The sequence below is a fragment of the Scyliorhinus canicula genome, chromosome 3 (genome assembly GCF_902713615.1).
Source record: "Scyliorhinus canicula chromosome 3, sScyCan1.1, whole genome shotgun sequence".
Taxonomy (NCBI): Eukaryota; Metazoa; Chordata; class Chondrichthyes; order Carcharhiniformes; family Scyliorhinidae; genus Scyliorhinus; species Scyliorhinus canicula.
In genome coordinates this window covers 136,658,032-136,675,652 of record NC_052148.1, presented here as the reverse complement: position 1 = coordinate 136,675,652, position 17,621 = coordinate 136,658,032, and the positions used below count along the sequence as shown (strand labels likewise).

Genomic DNA, 17,621 nt, shown 5'->3' with positions numbered 1-17,621 from the left:
TATTAACGGAAAAGAGGCATTTTCTTTATTACCTGAGAGCTATTTGTTTCTGCTCCGGAATCACGTTTTCACTCCTCATCGCCAATGTAATAACTCTACCAAGGCCAGGCTTCATACAAAACTCTTGTTTACTTCAACAACGAAAAGAACCGCTTTCGCAGTGTACAGTCCTTGCATCCCAACCTGGTAAATATCCGGAACGCCGGTCTGGGTCTGGGGTGCGGGTTTTGAACTCCTGCTGAATGGTTCCTATTGGACGAATCCCTGCTGAATAGAGGAATTCATATTCTATGATTGACAAGCACCTGTGCCCTTTGTGGTCATCATAACAAAAGATATGAAGTGAGAATTGGATAAAATGAGCTGTGAAAATAGTATGAAAGGTAAGACAGTAGAAAAACAGTAGCAGACATTTTTAAATTCTTAACAAAGATGTTCCATTGAGAAAGAAAACTCTTGGAAAGGGTGAACCATCTGTGATGCACTAAGGAGCTTAAGGATGATATCAAATTGAAAGAAAAGGTTTTCAATGCTGCGTAGATTAACGGCCGGGAATATTTTAGAAACCAGCAACTGGTGACTAGAAAAGTAGTAAAGAGAGAAAAATTAGAATATGAAGTCAAAGTAGTAAGAAATATAAAAAAAGATGTGAAGAGCTTCAGCGACTGTATGAAAAGGAAGAGCATAGCTAAAGTAAATGTTGGTCCCTTAGAAGGGGATGAGACTGGAGAATTAAAAATGGAAAACAGGGATATGGCACATCCCAGAAATCGTAGAAAATTAAGGGATAAAAGGTAGGAACTTAAACCATGTCTAGCAAAAAAGTACTTAGAAAACTAATGGGACTAAAGGCTGACAAGTTCCCTGGACCTAATAACCCTGCATCCCAGGGTTTAAAGAAGTGGCTGCAGCGTTGGTGGATGCATTGGTTGTAATCTTTCAAAATTCCCAGATTCTGGAAAGGTCTTGGTGGATTGGAAAGCTGCAAATGTAATACTGCTAATAAAGATAGAAAGGAGACGGAAAGCAGAAAGCTGTAGGTCAGTTAGCCGAATAGCTATCATTACGAAATTGTTGGAATCCATTATTAGGACAGTTAGAAAATCACAATCTGATGGCTGCACGGTGGTGCAGTGGTTAGCATGGCGCCGAGGTCCCAGGTTCGATCCCGGCTCTGGGTTACTGTCCGTGTGGAGTTTGCACATTCTCCCTGTGTTTGCGTGGGTTTCGCCCCCGCAATCCAAAGATGTGCAGGGTAGGTGGATTGACCACACTAAATTGCCCCTTAATTGGAAAAAAATGAATTGGGCACTCTAAATTTACTTTTAAAAAAAAAAGAAAATCACAATCCAATCAAACGGATACAACATTGTTTTTTTTTATTATGTCATAGGATGTAGGTGTTGCTGCATCCTTTTTCTTGCAATAATTTGTTGCCCATCCCTAATAGCCCTGAGTAGATGGTGATGACTGTCTCCTCAAATTGCTGAGGTCCACAGTACTGTAAGGGAAGTTTCTGTATTTTGGACCCAGCAGCAGTGAAGAAATTATGATAAGGATCCACGTCAGGATGGTGCATGACTTTGAGGGGAATTTGCAAGTGGCGGTGTTCCCATTAAATTGTTGCCCTTGTCATTCTAGGTTGTAGAGGTCATGAGTTTTAAATGTGCTGTTGAAGGAGGCTTGACAAATTGCTGCAGTGCATCTTGTGTATGATACACGCTGCTGCAACTGTGCTGGTGGTGTGAAAGGGAAGTCATGTTTGACAAATTTATTGGGGTTCTTTGAAGATGTAACAAGCAGGGTGGATAATGGAGAACCGGTATGTGTAGTATATTTGGATTTCCAAAAGATATTCAATAAGATACCACCTAAAAAGTTACTATACAATATACAAATTCATAATGTTGGGAGTAATATATTGGCGTGGATAGCGGACTGGTTAATTAATGGGAAACTCAGACTTCTGATAAATGGATCATTTTCAGGATGGCAAACTAACTAATGGGTTACCACATGGGTCAGTGCCGGGGCCTCAGCTACCTATGATCCATATCAATGACTAAATGAAAGGGCTAGAGTGCATTGAAGCCAAATTTCCTGCTGATACAAATAAAGGTGGGAAAATAACTTGTGAGGAGGAGACACAATCTGCAAAACGATATATATAGGTTAACTGGGCAAAGATTTGGCAGTGGAGTATAATGTGGAAAAATGTGAGGCCGTCCACTTTGGGTAGGAAGAATAGAAAAAACAAATATAATTTAAATGGAGGGGACTAAAGAATTCTATGATGCAGAGGGATCTGGGTGTCCTTGTACGTGAATTGCAAAAAATAACTTGCAGGTAAGTCAAGTAACTAGGAAGCCAAATGGAGCGTTAACTTTATTGCAAGGGGGATGAAATGTAAAACTAGGGAAGTCTTGCAATAATTGTACAGGGGCATTGTAAGACCACACATACTGTTTTAGTCTCCTAATCTAAAGAAGGATATACTAATTTTGGAGTCAGTTCAGAAAATGTTCATTAGCTTGATTCCTGGAATAAAGGGGTCGTCTTATGAGGAAAGGTGGTACAGGTTGAGCCGATACACTTTTGAGTTTAGAAGAATGAGAGATGATCTTATTGAAACCTGAAAGTTTCTGAAGGGACTTTTTTGGCAGGTAGATTCTGAGAGAATGCTTCCTGTCATGGAGGTATCTGCAATTAAGGGGCACAGTTTCAAAATAAATTCATGTTTAAGATGGAGTTGAGGAGAATTTATTTCTGAGTGTCATTAGTCTTTGCGATTCTCTTCCACAGAGAGTAGTGGAAAGGGAGCCAAAGGTTATGGGGACAGGCAGGAAAGTGGAGTTGACCCCAAGATTAAATCCGATATATATATTGAATGGTGGAGCACGCTGGAAGGGCCGAATGGCCTACTACTCTTATTTTGTACCTTAAGATCATTTGGCTTATAATATATTTTGTAGTGTAGAACCTTGGCCTTGAATTACATGATTGTCAGGAAGAAATTCAATTCCAACACATTTAAGTGTATATACACTAATATCCTTTGCGATAATGTCAAGGCCGTAGATTGTTCTATTTAAATTTGACACGCTTTCAGTACGATTACCGAGCATCTTGAAAGATTGGTGAGAGTACCTAATTTGTTGAAAAGCTCAGAAGCACATTTCATACACCTTTAAGTACCTTAAATGAAGAGAACAGTCAGTAATTTGATGCTTCAGAGTCCATGCGACATTATTAGTTTGTTTGACTTTTGTAATGTGTAAATTGTATGTTGGTTTTTCCCATCATATGCCCCCTGTGGGTTTTACCCCAAACTGATCAAAACAGTTAGTTTCATATGGGATTGGCTGTGCACGTACTCTGTACAATCTACCTTCCTGGATCCTTTTATCTGAAATATAATTGTATTTGTGTAAACAGAATAAATTTTAAGAGAAATAAAAGCTTTTGCTTAAAATTAACTTTATTGTAAGTTAAGACTAGCTTAATTTTGGAAGTGCAATGATACATGTAAAGTACAGACACCTATGTGCATCAGCTATCAGAATTTTACAGGTGTCCTCAATTTCAAAATTACTATTATAAGTACAGTTTTCTGTAGAACGGACAGTTAATTTTTAGCATCCATAATGGCAGAGAAACTGCTATATTCCTGGAGGAGAGCTGTGCAAGCACTCATGCATAGATTGGTAAAGCGCATTCCATAAAAGCTGTTTTCTTTTACAAAACTGATGTTATTTTGTATTGACCAGTAAGCATTGGCCTTGTGAGTGCCCAAGAGTGTAACTGAGAAAGGGGAAGCACCAGTGATTCAGACCCAGTGACAGCTTTAGGTATAACAGATTCGCAACAGGCGGAATCACATGATTTAATTTGTGAAAGTGTTTGGTGTATTGAATGCATTCCACAGTTCATAATTTGGGAGTATCCATTTTTTCCACAGTGCCTCTAATATATTTAAACATGCAAGTTGTTTGGGTGTCTGAAGAACTTTTCTTGCCAGGTGTCTTTTTTTTGTAGGTTTCATCATTGTGCCCCAATCTAACATGCATATTAGAGTATGTAACAACATTGTTGCTTTCATGAGGACACTTCTCATGGATGGGACGTAAATTTTTGTCTACGTCATGCAATAATTAATTCCATTGCGTTTTTAGCATTAAATAAAATGTTCAATTCTCAAAACAATTTCTCTTTTTGCTCCTAGTGGAGAATGGAAAGTATTTTCGGGGAACGAATTAGGTGCCTTGTTGGGTTGGTGGATTTTTACTTGCTGGAAGAAGCAACATCCAGAGTCCAGTTGTTTGAAAAAAGTATATATGCTGGCCAGCACAGTCTCTTCAAAAATCCTCCGAGCAATTGCACTAAAGGAAGGATTCCATTTTGAGGTATACTTGTCGTTTTGACTGAACAATTAGCAATTAGTTGTGCATGACTTGGGGCAAGCATGGACAAAGGCCTTGCTCAGTGCCAGTAAAATTTCTGTCTGGTCTGTTTACACAGAGAAAAGGCCACCCTGTGAATCATGCAGCTCCCCCGCCATCACCTGCAAATCCGATGGCAGGGGTTTCTATCCCAGGATTTGGGAAATGTTCTACAGAAGTATTCTTTCTGGACAACTGTTTCACGTTGGTTAACTTTCAGTGAAAGTTCTATCATTTACATCTGACTCTTTTTAATCTGACTTACTTAATATGTTCAGATCTTGTTGAATGCATATTGCCTTTATTGAATGCGTCTGTGCAGTTTGATATTAGCAACATTCACAAGTTTGTGTTTTCTCTTTTTGAATAGTGGAAAATTCATAGGCTCCAGAACTACACTCATTACCTAAGCCGAAACCAAGAATTTTCCCATTTATCATTTCATATGAATTAAAGAGAGATTGTCATCATTCAACTAGACTTGACCTTTAAAATGTTACTCGTGGTAATTTGTGAATATGCAAGTTATTTATAAAAGGATAAAGGCTGGACGGCCTTTATCCATAGTTTAGTAATCCAAAGGCATGCTGCAATTTTCTATTGTTTCTAAATCCCTTTCCGATTTCTGTATAGTCTTTATGCTGTGATAATGAGTGATGACTTTTTCTAGTACAGAGATGACCAACTGAAATACTTCAGGTCAGGTTTTGACCATCAGAAAAATGCTTGGTCATATGCAAGAACTTTTCTTTTACCAAACTCGGCACTGAGTTTGCTAACCTTGCTACTGTTCTAACAAACTGGCAACTCAAGTCAAACTGAGGATCAAACCTGGAAGCGTCCTGTTTTAATAGCTTGGCTACTCTGGATAAACTCATGAAATCATGAGTGAAACTCAAATAGTAGTAATTACATTTATATTAGCCGATTTGGGTTATTGAGCTTTTTAGCAGTGGATAATGTTTTCATTTACTTTTGCTACTAGCTAGACTGGCAGTACTTGTTACCAAAGTGTTGTATAAAATTAGATAAATGGAGAAAAACTGAGTTTTAGAGGTTGATAAACACCCCTAAGGTAATTACCTCATTCAATGGTGCATGTTTACTTCAGGGGTTAAGCTGTGAAAAGTATAAACAATAAGTGATAACTTCAGAATGGAACCACTGAAACTGGTAGGATTACAGTTGTCTCCACAAAGCGTTTTAAAATATTCACATTGGTCCCAGATCAAAGACAGGTTGGAAAGCAATGAATAAACAAGGTGTACTTTTCAGTTCAAGGGACTTTTTTTTAACCATAGAATAAAACCATAGAATTCCTGCAATGCAGAAGGATGCCATTTGGCCCATCAAGACTGCACCGATCCTCTGAAAGAGTACCCTACCACTCCCCCACCTTATCTGAATGCTGAAGAATAATGTTCTCTTCACCACCTCCTCGCATACCCCAAGAAGATTAATTCTAATAATGAGAGAAACTTTTTATTTACCAGTGGCAGCAGTGTGATTCCAAGAGTGGTAGATTCAACTTATGTTTTTTCTCTTGCAGGAAACCTTAACAGGCTTCAAATGGATGGGAAACAAAACTAAGGAACTTCTCGATAAGGGCAATACGGTGCTTTTTGCCTTTGAAGAAGCAATTGGTGAGACTGTTATTAACCACTGTTTTTCAATTGCTACTAACCCTTTTTTTAAAGTATTGAGGGTGGAATTTTTCCGGGTTCACCTGTGGCAGGCTTTGTGCTTTGCGGGAGGGGAACATTTGGCGAGAGGTCAAAGATGCAAATCCGCTGGCAAGAAATCAATTTGGAATTTTCCCCTTGCCACTTTTGAAGTGGGTTGATGACAGGACGGGTTTCCCGTTAATCACCCCCCCCCCCCCCCCCCCCCCCAAGCCTTGCACAAGAAGCGGAGGAGTTCACCCTCCCCAGGGCGTCCGCCTACGTCCCCTCCTCAATCTCCTCACCCAGCTCCTCCTCCCATTTATCCTTCAACTCCTCAACCGAGGCCTCGTCCATCTCCTGCATCACTTGGTACGCCGCCGAGATCCTCCCCTCCCTAACGCACACCCCCAAGAGCACCCTGTCCTGGACCCCACGCAGGGGTAGCAGAGGGAACCCCGCCACCTGCCGTCTGACAAACGCCCTCACCTGCATGTACCGAAAGGTGTTCCCCGGGGGGAGCCCGAGCTTCCTCTCCAGCTCACCCAGGCTCGCAAATTTCCCATCTATAAACAGGTCCCCAACCTCCTGATACCTGCCCTGTGCAAACTCAGGAACCCGCCATCAATTCTCCCCGGAACAAACCGGTGGTTCCCCCGTATCGGGGATCCCATCGAGGCCCCCACCTCCCCCCTGTGCCGCCTCCATTGCCCCCAAATTTTGAGAGTAGCCACCACCACGGGGCTCATGGTATACCTCGTTGGAGGGAGCGGCAGCGGCGCCGTCACCAGCGCCTCCAGGCTCGTGCCCACACAGGACGTCATCTCCATCCTCTTCCGTGCTGCCCCCTCCCCGTCCATTACCCACTTACGCACCAGCGCTGCATTGGCAGCCCCAACAGTACCCACAGAGGTTGGGCAGCGCAAGCCCCCCCTATCCCTGCCCCGCTCCAAGAACACCCTCCTCACCCTCGGGGTCCCATGTGCCCACACAAACCCCGTAATGCTCCTGTTAACCCGTCTGAAAAAGGCTTTCGGGATAAGGATGGGGAAGCACTGAAACAGGAACAGAAATCTCGGAAGCACCGTCATCTTGACTGACTGCACCCTACCTGCCAGAGACAGCGGCAACATATCCCACCTCTTAAACTCCTCCTCCATTTGCTCCACCATCCTTGTTAGGTTAAGCTTATGCAGGACCCCCCAGCTCTTGGCCACCTGCACCCCCAAGTACCTAAAGCTCCTCTCCGCCCTTTTCAATGGGAGCCTACCAATCCCCCCCTCCTGATCCCCTGGGTGTACCACAAACAGCTCGCTCTTCCCAAAGTTGAGCTTGTACCCCGAAAAGTCCCCAAATTCCCGGAGAATCCTCATCACGTCCGACATTCCCCCCACCGGGTCCGCCACATACAACAATAGGTCATCCGCATAGAGCGACGCTCGGTGCACCTCCCCACCCCGCACCAGCCCCCTCCAGTTCCTTGACTCCCTCAACGCCATAGCCAGGGGTTCAATTGCCAGTGTAAAAGGCAGGGCAGACAAGGGACACCCCTGTCTCGTCCCTCGGTGTAACCGAAAATACTCCGACCTGCTCCTATTCGTGGCCACGCTCGCCATCGGGGCCTCATATAACAGCCTCACCCAACTGACAAACCCCTCCCCAAACCCAAACCTTTCCAGCACCTCCCACAAGTACCCCCTACAAGTACATAGAACATAGAACAGTACAGCACAGAACAGGCCCTTCGGCCCTCAATGTTGTGCCGAGCCATAATCACCCTACTCAAACCCACGTATCCACTCTATACCCGTAACCCAACACCCCCCCCCAACCTTACTTTTATTAGGACACTACGGGCAATTTAGCATGGCCAATCCACCTAACCCGCACATCTTTGGACTGTGGGAGGAAACCGGAGCACCCGGAGGAAACCCACGCACACAGGGGGAGGACGTGCAGACTCCACACAGACAGTGACCCAGCCGGGAATCCAACCTGGGACCCTGGAGCTGTGAAGCATTTATGCTAACCACCATGCTACCCTGCTGCCCTTTGCTACCCTGCTGCCCTTACTCAAGTACTCAACCCTATCAAAGGCCTTCTCCGCGTCCAGTGCCACCACTATCTCCACCTCCCCTTCTACCGCTGGCATCATTATAACATTCAAGAGCCTCCTTATGTTAGTGTTCAGCTGCCTCCCCTTAACAAACCCCGTTTGATCCTCGTGGATAACCTGCGGCACACAGTCCTCTATCCTTGTGGCTGAGATCTTTGCCAACAGCTTGGCGTCCACATTCAAGAGTGAGATCGGCCTGTACGACCCACACTGCTGGGGATCCTTGTCCCGTTTAAGAATCAGGGAGGTCAGCGCCCGAGATATCGTCGGGGGGCAAACCCCCCCTCCCTTGCCTCGTTAATGGTCCTAACCAACAGGGGGCCCAACAGGTCTGCATACATCTTATAAAATTCAACCAGGAACCCATCCGGCCCCGGCGCCTTCCCCGACTGCATGTTCCCTATCCCTTTTAACCAGCTCCTCTAGCTCAACTGGCCTTCCCCACCTTCAGCCCCTCCACCTGTCCCTCCTCCACCCTCTGGAATCTCAGCCGATCCAAAAAGCGCCCCATTCCCCCCCTCCGCCACCGGGGGTTCGGACCGATACAGTTTCTCATAGAAGTCCCTGAAGACCCCATTGATGTCTACCCCTCTTCGCACCACATTTCCTCCCCGATCCTTAACTCCACCAATCTGCCTAGCCGCATCCCGCTTACGGAGCTGGTGTGCCAGCATCCTGCTCGCCTTTTCCCCATATTCATGCACCGCACCCTGTGCCTTGCTCCACTGAGCTTCCGCCTTTCTGATGGTCAACAAGTCAGACTCAGCCTGAAGGCTGCGCCGCTCCCACAACAATCGCTCCTCTGGAGCCTCCGCGTATCTCCTGTCCACCCTCGCCATCTCCCCCACCAGTCTCTCCCTTTCTCTCTGCTCCCCTCTCTCCCTGTGGGCCCGAATGGAGATCAACTCCCCCCGAACCACCGTCTTCAGCGCCTCCCAGACCGTCCCCACTCGGACCTCCCCATTGTCGTTGGCCTCTAGATACCTCTCGATACATCCTCGGACCCGCCCGCCCACCTCCTCGTCCGCCAGCAGCCCCACCTCCAAGCGCCAAAGCGGGTGCTAGTCCCTCTCCTCCCCCAGCTCGAGGTCCACCCAGTGCGGGGCATGGTCAGAAATGGCTATCGCCGAATATTCAGCATCTTCCACCCTCGCAATCAGCGCCCTACTCAGAACGAAAAAATCAATCCGGGAATAGGCCTTATGCACATGGGAGAAGTATGGAAATTCCCTGGCCCTCGGCCTCGCAAACCTCCATGGGTCCACCCCTCCCATCTGGTCCATAAACCCCCTCAACACCTTAGCCGCCGCTGGCCTCCTACCCGTCCTGGATCTGGATCGATCCAGTGGCAGATCCAGCACCGTGTTGAAATCCCCCCCCCACCCCCCGACGTATACATGTATACATTGACCAGCACCACCCGCTCCCCTTGCAGCTTGCCGCTTACCATCACATACCTCCCGCCGCTGTCTGCCACCACATTCGACGCCTCGAACGACACCCTCTTCCCCACCAGGATCGCCACCCCCCCGATATTTTGCATCCAGCCCCGAATGAAACACCTGGCCTACCCACCCCTTCCTCAATTTAACCTGATCCGCCACCTTCAGATGTGTCTCCTGAAGCATAGCCACATCCGCCTTCAGGTGCGCGAACACGCGGGCACGTTTAACCGGCCCATTCAGTCCCATCACATTCCAGGTGATCAGCCGGATCAGGGGACCACCTACCCCACTTCCCCGTCGACTAGCCATCACCCTTCCGTAATCCGCCACATGCCCGCGCCCCCCGCTCACCCCACCAACTCGTCTAACCTCCTCCAGCTCTCTAGCATTGATTGGGAACACCTCGCTCTGCCCCGTGTTCAGTTTGTACCCTGAAGACGGGCCAAAATTCCCTTTCAAAGCTACCCACTGGATCTGAAACATATAGCAACAGATCGTCCGCATGCAGCTAAATTCTGTGCTCAGCATCCCCCCCCCCCTTTGCTCAATCGCCTCCCAAACCCTTTACGTCCTCAGCGTCATCGCCAAGGTGAAAAGCAATGGGGAGAGAGGGCACCCCTGCTTCATCCCCGATGTAGCCTGAAATACCCCAAACTCATCCTGTTCGTCCACACACTCGCCATCGGTGGCCTGTACAGCTGCCGAAACCAATCCACAAACCCCTTACCAAACCCAAACTGTCCCAACAAGTACAACCACTCCACCTGATCAAAGACCTTCTCCGCATCATTGCCACTACTACCTCTAGCTCCTGCCCCTCCGAGGGCATCGTAATTACATTAAGCAGCCTGCGCACATTCGCCGGCAACTACCTTCCCTTCCCAAATCCCGTCTGGTCGCCCCCCCCATCACCCTGGCACACAGTTCTCTATTGTGATGCCAGCACCTTCGCCAACAGCTTTGCATTAACATTAGGCAGCAATATCTGGTGGTACGACCCACATTGCTCCAGATCCTTATCTATCTTAAAAATCAGGGCGATAAAAGCCTGTGACAATGTGGAGCGGACCTCCTCCCCCTACCCCTCGCCTCTTTCTACATTCTCACCAGCCCCATACCAAACCGCTTATAAATCTCCACTGGGAACACATCTGGCCTCAAGGCATTCCCTGCCTGCATTCCACCCACACCGTCCATCACCTCCCTCAATCCGATCAGGGGCCCCAGTCCCTGCACCCTCTCCTCCTCCACCCTGGGAACTCCAACCCGTCCAGGAACTGTCTCATCCCCATCTCCCCTGGTGGGGGCTCCAACTCGTAGAAGACATCAAATACCTCATTCGGCCGATGGGCGAGCATCCTACTTGCCTTTTCCCCGTACTCATACATTGCCCTCTGCAACTATCCCACCGCCTACCTTGTGGACACTGACCCGAACTCTTTAGCCTCTATCTCTCCTTTAACAACCTCTCCTCTGGCACCACCGAATACTTCCGATCCATCCTCAGTATCTGATTCACCAGCCACGCCCCCTCCTCCCATTCCGCCTTCTCCCTATGCGCTCGGAACAAAATAAATTCACCTCTACCACCTTGAATGCCTCCCACAGTGTGGAAGCCATGACCTCCCCCGTGTTATTCAGCTCTACAAAATCCCGAATAGTGACCCCCACCCCATCACACACACCTTCACCCACCAACAGCCCCACAAGGAGCCTCCTCTGTGGACTTTGGCCCTCCCCTGAACCACGTGCATATCCAATCGGTGTGGCGCGTGGGTGGAAAACACAATCGCCGAGTACTCCGAGTCAACCACCCCTGCCTGCAGTGCCTTATCCATCACAAAAGAGTACACCCGCTGCACACGGGAGAATGCCTTCACCCTCAGCGCCCCAATCCTCCGTGGGTCCGCCCCCACCCTCCAATCTGATCCATGAACCCCCACAACTCCCTAGACACTTGACCAGAGCAACCATGGACCCCCCCCCCCCCCCCAATAATCAGCCTTGGCTTGTCCAGGCCCAGGAGCCTTGCTAACACCCACCTCATAAAGTCCACGTCATCCCAATTCAGGGCATAAACATTCACCAGGATGACCGGCATCCCCTCCAATTTCCCACTGACTATCACATATCTAGCCCTTGGACCGGCAACGATTCTCCTCGCCTCAAACATCACTTTGTTATTAACCAACACCGCCACCCCCCTCGTCTTCATGTCTATCCCCCAGTGGAATACCTTCCCCACCCATCCCTTCCTCAGCCTTGTCCGGTCCCCCACCTTCAGGTGCGTCTCCTGCAAAAACATAATGACCGCTTAACTGGCCCATTCAACCCACATTCCACGTGACTGGCCTGGCCAAGGACTCTCCGGCCCCTCCCCGTACCCCATTTTAAGCGGCCCCGCGTCATACGTCCTGCCAGGCCCGCCCCCAGATGTCCGCTGCCGTCTCTCCCTTTCTAACTGCGCCACACTAACAACACCCATGTCAGCAACACCTCCTCCCTCATACCGAAAGAATAAGCCCATTCTGCCCTTCCCCACACCTTCCTCTTGACGACCCACACTTCACTCCGGTTAACTAGCCCATCCTGCTAGCATGGTGGCCCCCGCTCAAGGCCTCTGACTACTCCACCCCCACATGAAATCCACTCCCAACAACCACCAAATAAAGAAAGAAAAACAAAAGGCTCACCATCACCGCTCCCCCGTCACCGCTCCCCCGTCGTACCCTGGCCCAATCCACCCACCCAATATGCCCCACAATTTACACAGAACTCCTCTCCAAAGGTCACTGTCCTCACACTCCTTCCAGTCCATGGTCTCTCAGAAAGTCCATTGCCTCCTCTGGCGAGTCCAAATAAAATTCCTGCTTTTGATGTGTCACCCACAAGTGCGCAGGGTATAACACCCTGCATTTCACCCCCTTCTTGTAGAGGGCGGCCTTTATTGACCCTCAAATTGACCAGCTCCGCACCCAGGTCTTGGGACCTTCAATGCCTTCGGGCAACCCCATAATTCTCAGATGCTGCCTCCTGAAGCGGTTCTCAAGGTCCTCCAACTTCTCTCTCAGCCTTTTCTGGCTGCTCATCACCATCCCCATCTTTCTTATTAACCAACACTCACCACCCCCCCCTCGTCTTCATGTCTAACCCCGAGTAGAACACCTGCCCCCACTCAACCCTTCCTCAGCCTTGTTGGTCTCCCAACTTCAGGTGCGTCTCCACCTCCATTGAGGTCAGCTGATCCTCATGCTTTACTACTGACTTCTTCACCTTCTCGATTGTCAGGCCCTGAGCCTCCTGCATCTGCTCCACCCGCTCGATCGACATCCTCAGCGGCTGCACCGCCGTGGACAAATCCTCTCAGGCCTCTGTCCTCTGCTGCTGGAATTTACCATTTAAGAACTCCACCAGCTGCTCCGTCGACCACTGGGAAGACAGCATTGCCCTCTGCCATCTTCACCTGTGTCGCACCACAAAAATGTTCCTACTCCAACTGCTCTCTTTTCCTTGTGGCATTCCTCATTTGATGAGCCATACACCTGTCCCACCAGAAGAGTCCCACACAATTCGGGTGGGGAAGGACTGAAAAAAATCCACCTTGAGCAGGAGCCACCAAATATGCGACCACTCACTCCATGGCCGCCACCGGACGTACTCTGCATGTCCTGTTTTTATTGGACATTCAGTATGTTGTTTTTATTTTATTCCTCGCTCTCCCATTTTCCAGCAATCCGACTAACTTTAAACTTGGAAAAGTGGCAGACACAGCTTTAATAGGGATCATTTAAATTTGAATCTAAAGTGGGTGTACTTGTAAGAAATGTGAGCAAAATAAGAGGTTTATCTTTTTTTGTGTAAAATATAGGTTATATGTCAACTGAATTTGTTCTGGATAAAGATGGTGTTAGTGCTGCTGCTATTGTTGCAGAAATGGCCAGCTACTTGGCAACTAAGAATACCACCCTGTCCAAGCAGCTCAAAGCAATTTATGAAGAGTAAGTAGTAACATGTTGCATCTTTTCTAAATGCTCCCTCCATTTTACCTTGCGCTCCACTGTAAACTTGCCTTCCGCATTCATGATCAGGAGACTGCCCTCAACTTGCTCCTACACAGAATGGCTTTCCATTATCCTTGTGAAATAAATATCAAATGGTATAAATGTTTAATTGTTTTATGATTTTAAATACTTGTTTTATGATTTTTTTTAAAAAATGTTTCTATTCTCCATTTTCACATTTTCTTCCAAAATTCACACCCCACCCACAAACAGTAAACGGTAACAGATACAAAATCAATCCCCTTAACAATAACAACGATCCCATCCTCCCACCCCACCCAAACAACGGCCCACCTGTCAATATATGCATCCAATAAAACAAACCCTCCCACGGTGGAAACAAAAAATAAAGGAGAAAAAGAAAAAGGAGTCGTGGACCCCCCCACTCAACGCCGTCCAACCTCTGAAAGAGTACCGTACGTGATACCCAAGAGTTGTAAAGCCCTCCACCCTCCCTTCCCCTCCAACTCCTCCCGCCCACTGCCTCATGCAAAACTCCTCCCCCCAACCTCGGTTCCTTCCCCCCAACTTTCCACCCCGGCTAGAGCCCTCGGACCCAGTTCTGCCAGCCTCCGATGGCCGCAGTCCCTCCCCCTCCATCTCACTCCCGTTCACTGGCCGGTTTAAGCCGGCCAGCACGGAGGCCCCCGCCCGGGTCCCTTTCCCCCTTCCCCAGCCCAAGGAAAGCCCAGAAATCCCCTTTTTGCACGTACACCCCGCATATCCACCTACACCCCAAAGAGCCCTCACTTCGAGTGCAAGTCCCAGCACTTCCCTTGTCCAAATATATACAACATTGGCTCCTTTAGCCCATACACCCGCACGCAGTGAAACAAAAAAGAAGAAACAAAGAAAATACAGTCCTGAGGTTACATCGGCACATGGCCATTTCTCAATTTCTCAGTTCTGCCACAGTCCTTCTGCCTTCGCAAACTCCTCCGCTGCTTCCGCCGTTCCAAAATAAAAGTCCTTGAGCTTATAAGCTACCCTCAGCTTCGCTGGATATACAATGCCGCACTGCACCGTGCTGATGTACAGTGCCCTATTCACCCGGTTTAAAGCATCCCGCCTCCTCGCCAGCTCCACCGTAAAGTCCACGTATACCAGCTCCAGCCCACTGCACCACCCGCTTCTGCTTGGCCCAGCACAGGAGCTTCCCCTTCACACTGTACCTATGGAAGCACATAGTCACTACCCTTGGCGGCTCAGTCACCTTTGGTACAGGCCTCCACGACCGATGAGCCCGATCCAGTTCATATCGGGAGGGATCCTCCCCCTCCCCCAGTAGTTTCACCAGCATAGCAGCAAAATACTCAGTCGGCCTCGGCCCTTCAACTCCTTTGGGCAGCCCCACAATCCTCAAATTCTGTCGCCTGGATCTGTTTTCCAGGTCTTCCATTTTTCCTTGCAGATCCTTGTTAATCTCCATCACCTTCCGCGTCTCCTTCCCCATCGAGGTAAGTTGATCACTGTGCTGCAATAATGTCTCCTCCACTACCATCAGCGCCTCCCCTTGCTTCCGCACCTCCGCCACTGCACCGACCACCGCCGTCGTCACCAGGGAAATCGCCTCCTCCACCAGCACACTCAAAACCTCCCTCATCTCCTTCCTCATCGCCTCCAGGTGTTTTGTAAACTGCCTTTCGAATTCTGCAGCCATCACCTTGGTCATTTCTTCAGCCGTAAGCAATGCGGCCTCCCCTGGTGCTCCAGCCTCCTTTTTCCTTGGTGACCCCGTGGTGACCTCCCCACTCCCCGACGGGCCCTCAGCTGCTTTTTTACCGGCCGTTTTATTGCTGATCCTGGACATCATCTTCTGCTGTGCCTCCTCTGTGCCTTCTCCGTGTCTTCTCCCTGCCTTTGACGCCTCCGTGGACCCTGGGACCGGGCTTAAATGCCGTTCCCGAAAGGGGGCCCTCCGTTGAGCGGCTACCTCCCGCCCGCCGTCACCGGAAGTCCTTGCTTTATGATTTTGAATACTTTTTTAATGTAAATTACGCTGGCCTCTTTTTGCTTTCCCAGATTTGATTATATTTTTAGGAGTAATGAAGATCTCACTAAAAACATAATGGTGGCCATTAAAATGGATCATGAAAATTGAAGAAGCAGTTCAGTAGATCCCTACACTGCTCTCCAGATTTTCTTACCATTTTGCAAGACTGTATGAATTTTATATGTATGTTACACACCAAATTTGTTTAGTTCAAGCTAGATGTTATGTTTAATTCTTTTAAGGAATTATTTATTTTGCAAAGGATCCTGATCTTCAATGGATGCACAAACAAAGACATTCAGAAATTTGATTTTGCCTTCTAGCTGCACAGACTGGAGCCAATTGTTCAGTCTCTTTCAGCTTGGCGTTGATTTCTGGTGGGCGCCCAAATAATCAATCTAATGAAACATCTATCTTTTATATGTTCACTCAAGAGATGTGAGCGTTGCTGACAAAGACAGCATTTGTAATCCATCTCTAACTGCCCTTAAATAGGTGAACTACCTATTTTAATTACTGAAGTCCTTGTGTAGGCACAACCACAGTGCTGTTTGTGAGGCAGCAGCGAAGGGCTAAGTTCAAGTTGGTATGTGACTTGGGCAGAGGGTTGCGGGGAGAGCTTGCAGATGCTGGGTTTCCCACATGCCTGCTGCCCTTGTTTTCTAGGTGTTGGAGGTTGTAGTTTGGAAGCTGCTGTTGAAGGAGGATTAGTGAGTTGCTGCAGTGCATCTTGTAGATGGTAAATGGTGTGGCCATGGTGTGTTGATGGTGGAGGGAGTGAATGTTTAAGGTGGCGGAGAGGTTGTTGATCAAGTGGGCTGCTTTGTCCTGCATTGGGTTGAGCTTCTTGAGTGTTTATGGGACCACACTCATCCAGGCAATTGGACAGTAACTTTTCACACTCCTTTTTAAAAATATATTTATTCAAACAAAATGTTACAATATGACACAACACAGCCCATCCTAACCAGGTGTTACACCAAGACTACCTTATCCTCTTTCTCTCCCACCCCAACAAAGAAGACCGTAATACACTAACAAACACCCTTCCACCCCCTAACAGCTGACAGTAACCAGCTTCCTGAAAAAGGCAATGAATGGCTGCCACCTTGAATAAAACCCATTACTCACCACAGGATTCCTAACCTCTGATCTGCTCTTGCAGCCACAATATTTATGTGGCTAGTCCAGTTCAATTTCTGGTCAATGGTATCCCCCCCTAGTATGATGAAAGTGGGGGATTCAGCGATGGCAATGCCATTGAATTTCAAGTGCAGATGTTCATTGCCTGGCACTTGTTTGGCACGGCTGTTAGTTGCCACTTAGCAGCCCACGTCTGAATATTGTCCACATCTTGCTGTATGTGGATACAGATTGCTTCAGTATTTGAGGAGTCGCGAATGGTGCTGATCATTGTGCAATCGTCCATGAACGTCCCCATTTCTGACTTACATCCAGGCCTTGCTTCATGCAAGCAAGGACTGCCACGGTACCTGAGGAGTTTGGTACTGAACACTGCAATCATCAGCGAACATCCCTACTTCTGGTGGGCGATGGAAAGTCATTTATAAAGTAGCTGAAATCGGTTGGGCCTAGGAAGGACCCTGAGGAATCATCAGCCTTAGGCGAGATATAACTCGAAGCAGTGGAGAATTTTTCCTTCACTTTTTTGCTATGGCTCTTTGATGGTACACTTTATCATATGTTGCCTTGATATCAGAGGTGAGGTAGTCACTCGCCTCACTGCTGGAATTTAATTATTTTCCTAAAATAGATTTCATAGAATCCCTACAGTGCAGAAGGAAGCCATTAAGCCCATCGATTCAGCATGTGTCTGGTGGCTCTGCTGTTAGTCAATTGGATAAGATCCGAAAGGTGCTGGGTTCAAGTCCCAGTTAGGGCCTTA

General features: G+C 48.0%; 1 protein-coding gene across 1 annotated transcript in view; it reads left to right on the top strand.

The window, feature by feature from the left end:
* LOC119962993 (phosphoglucomutase-2-like) overlaps positions 1-17,621 on the top strand; it is a 100,692-nt gene that overhangs the window by 60,992 nt on the left and 22,079 nt on the right. Inside the window, 3 exon segments of the mRNA XM_038791430.1 lie at positions 4,223-4,403; positions 5,989-6,082; positions 13,530-13,659. Coding sequence (XP_038647358.1) covers positions 4,223-4,403; positions 5,989-6,082; positions 13,530-13,659 — 405 coding nt within the window.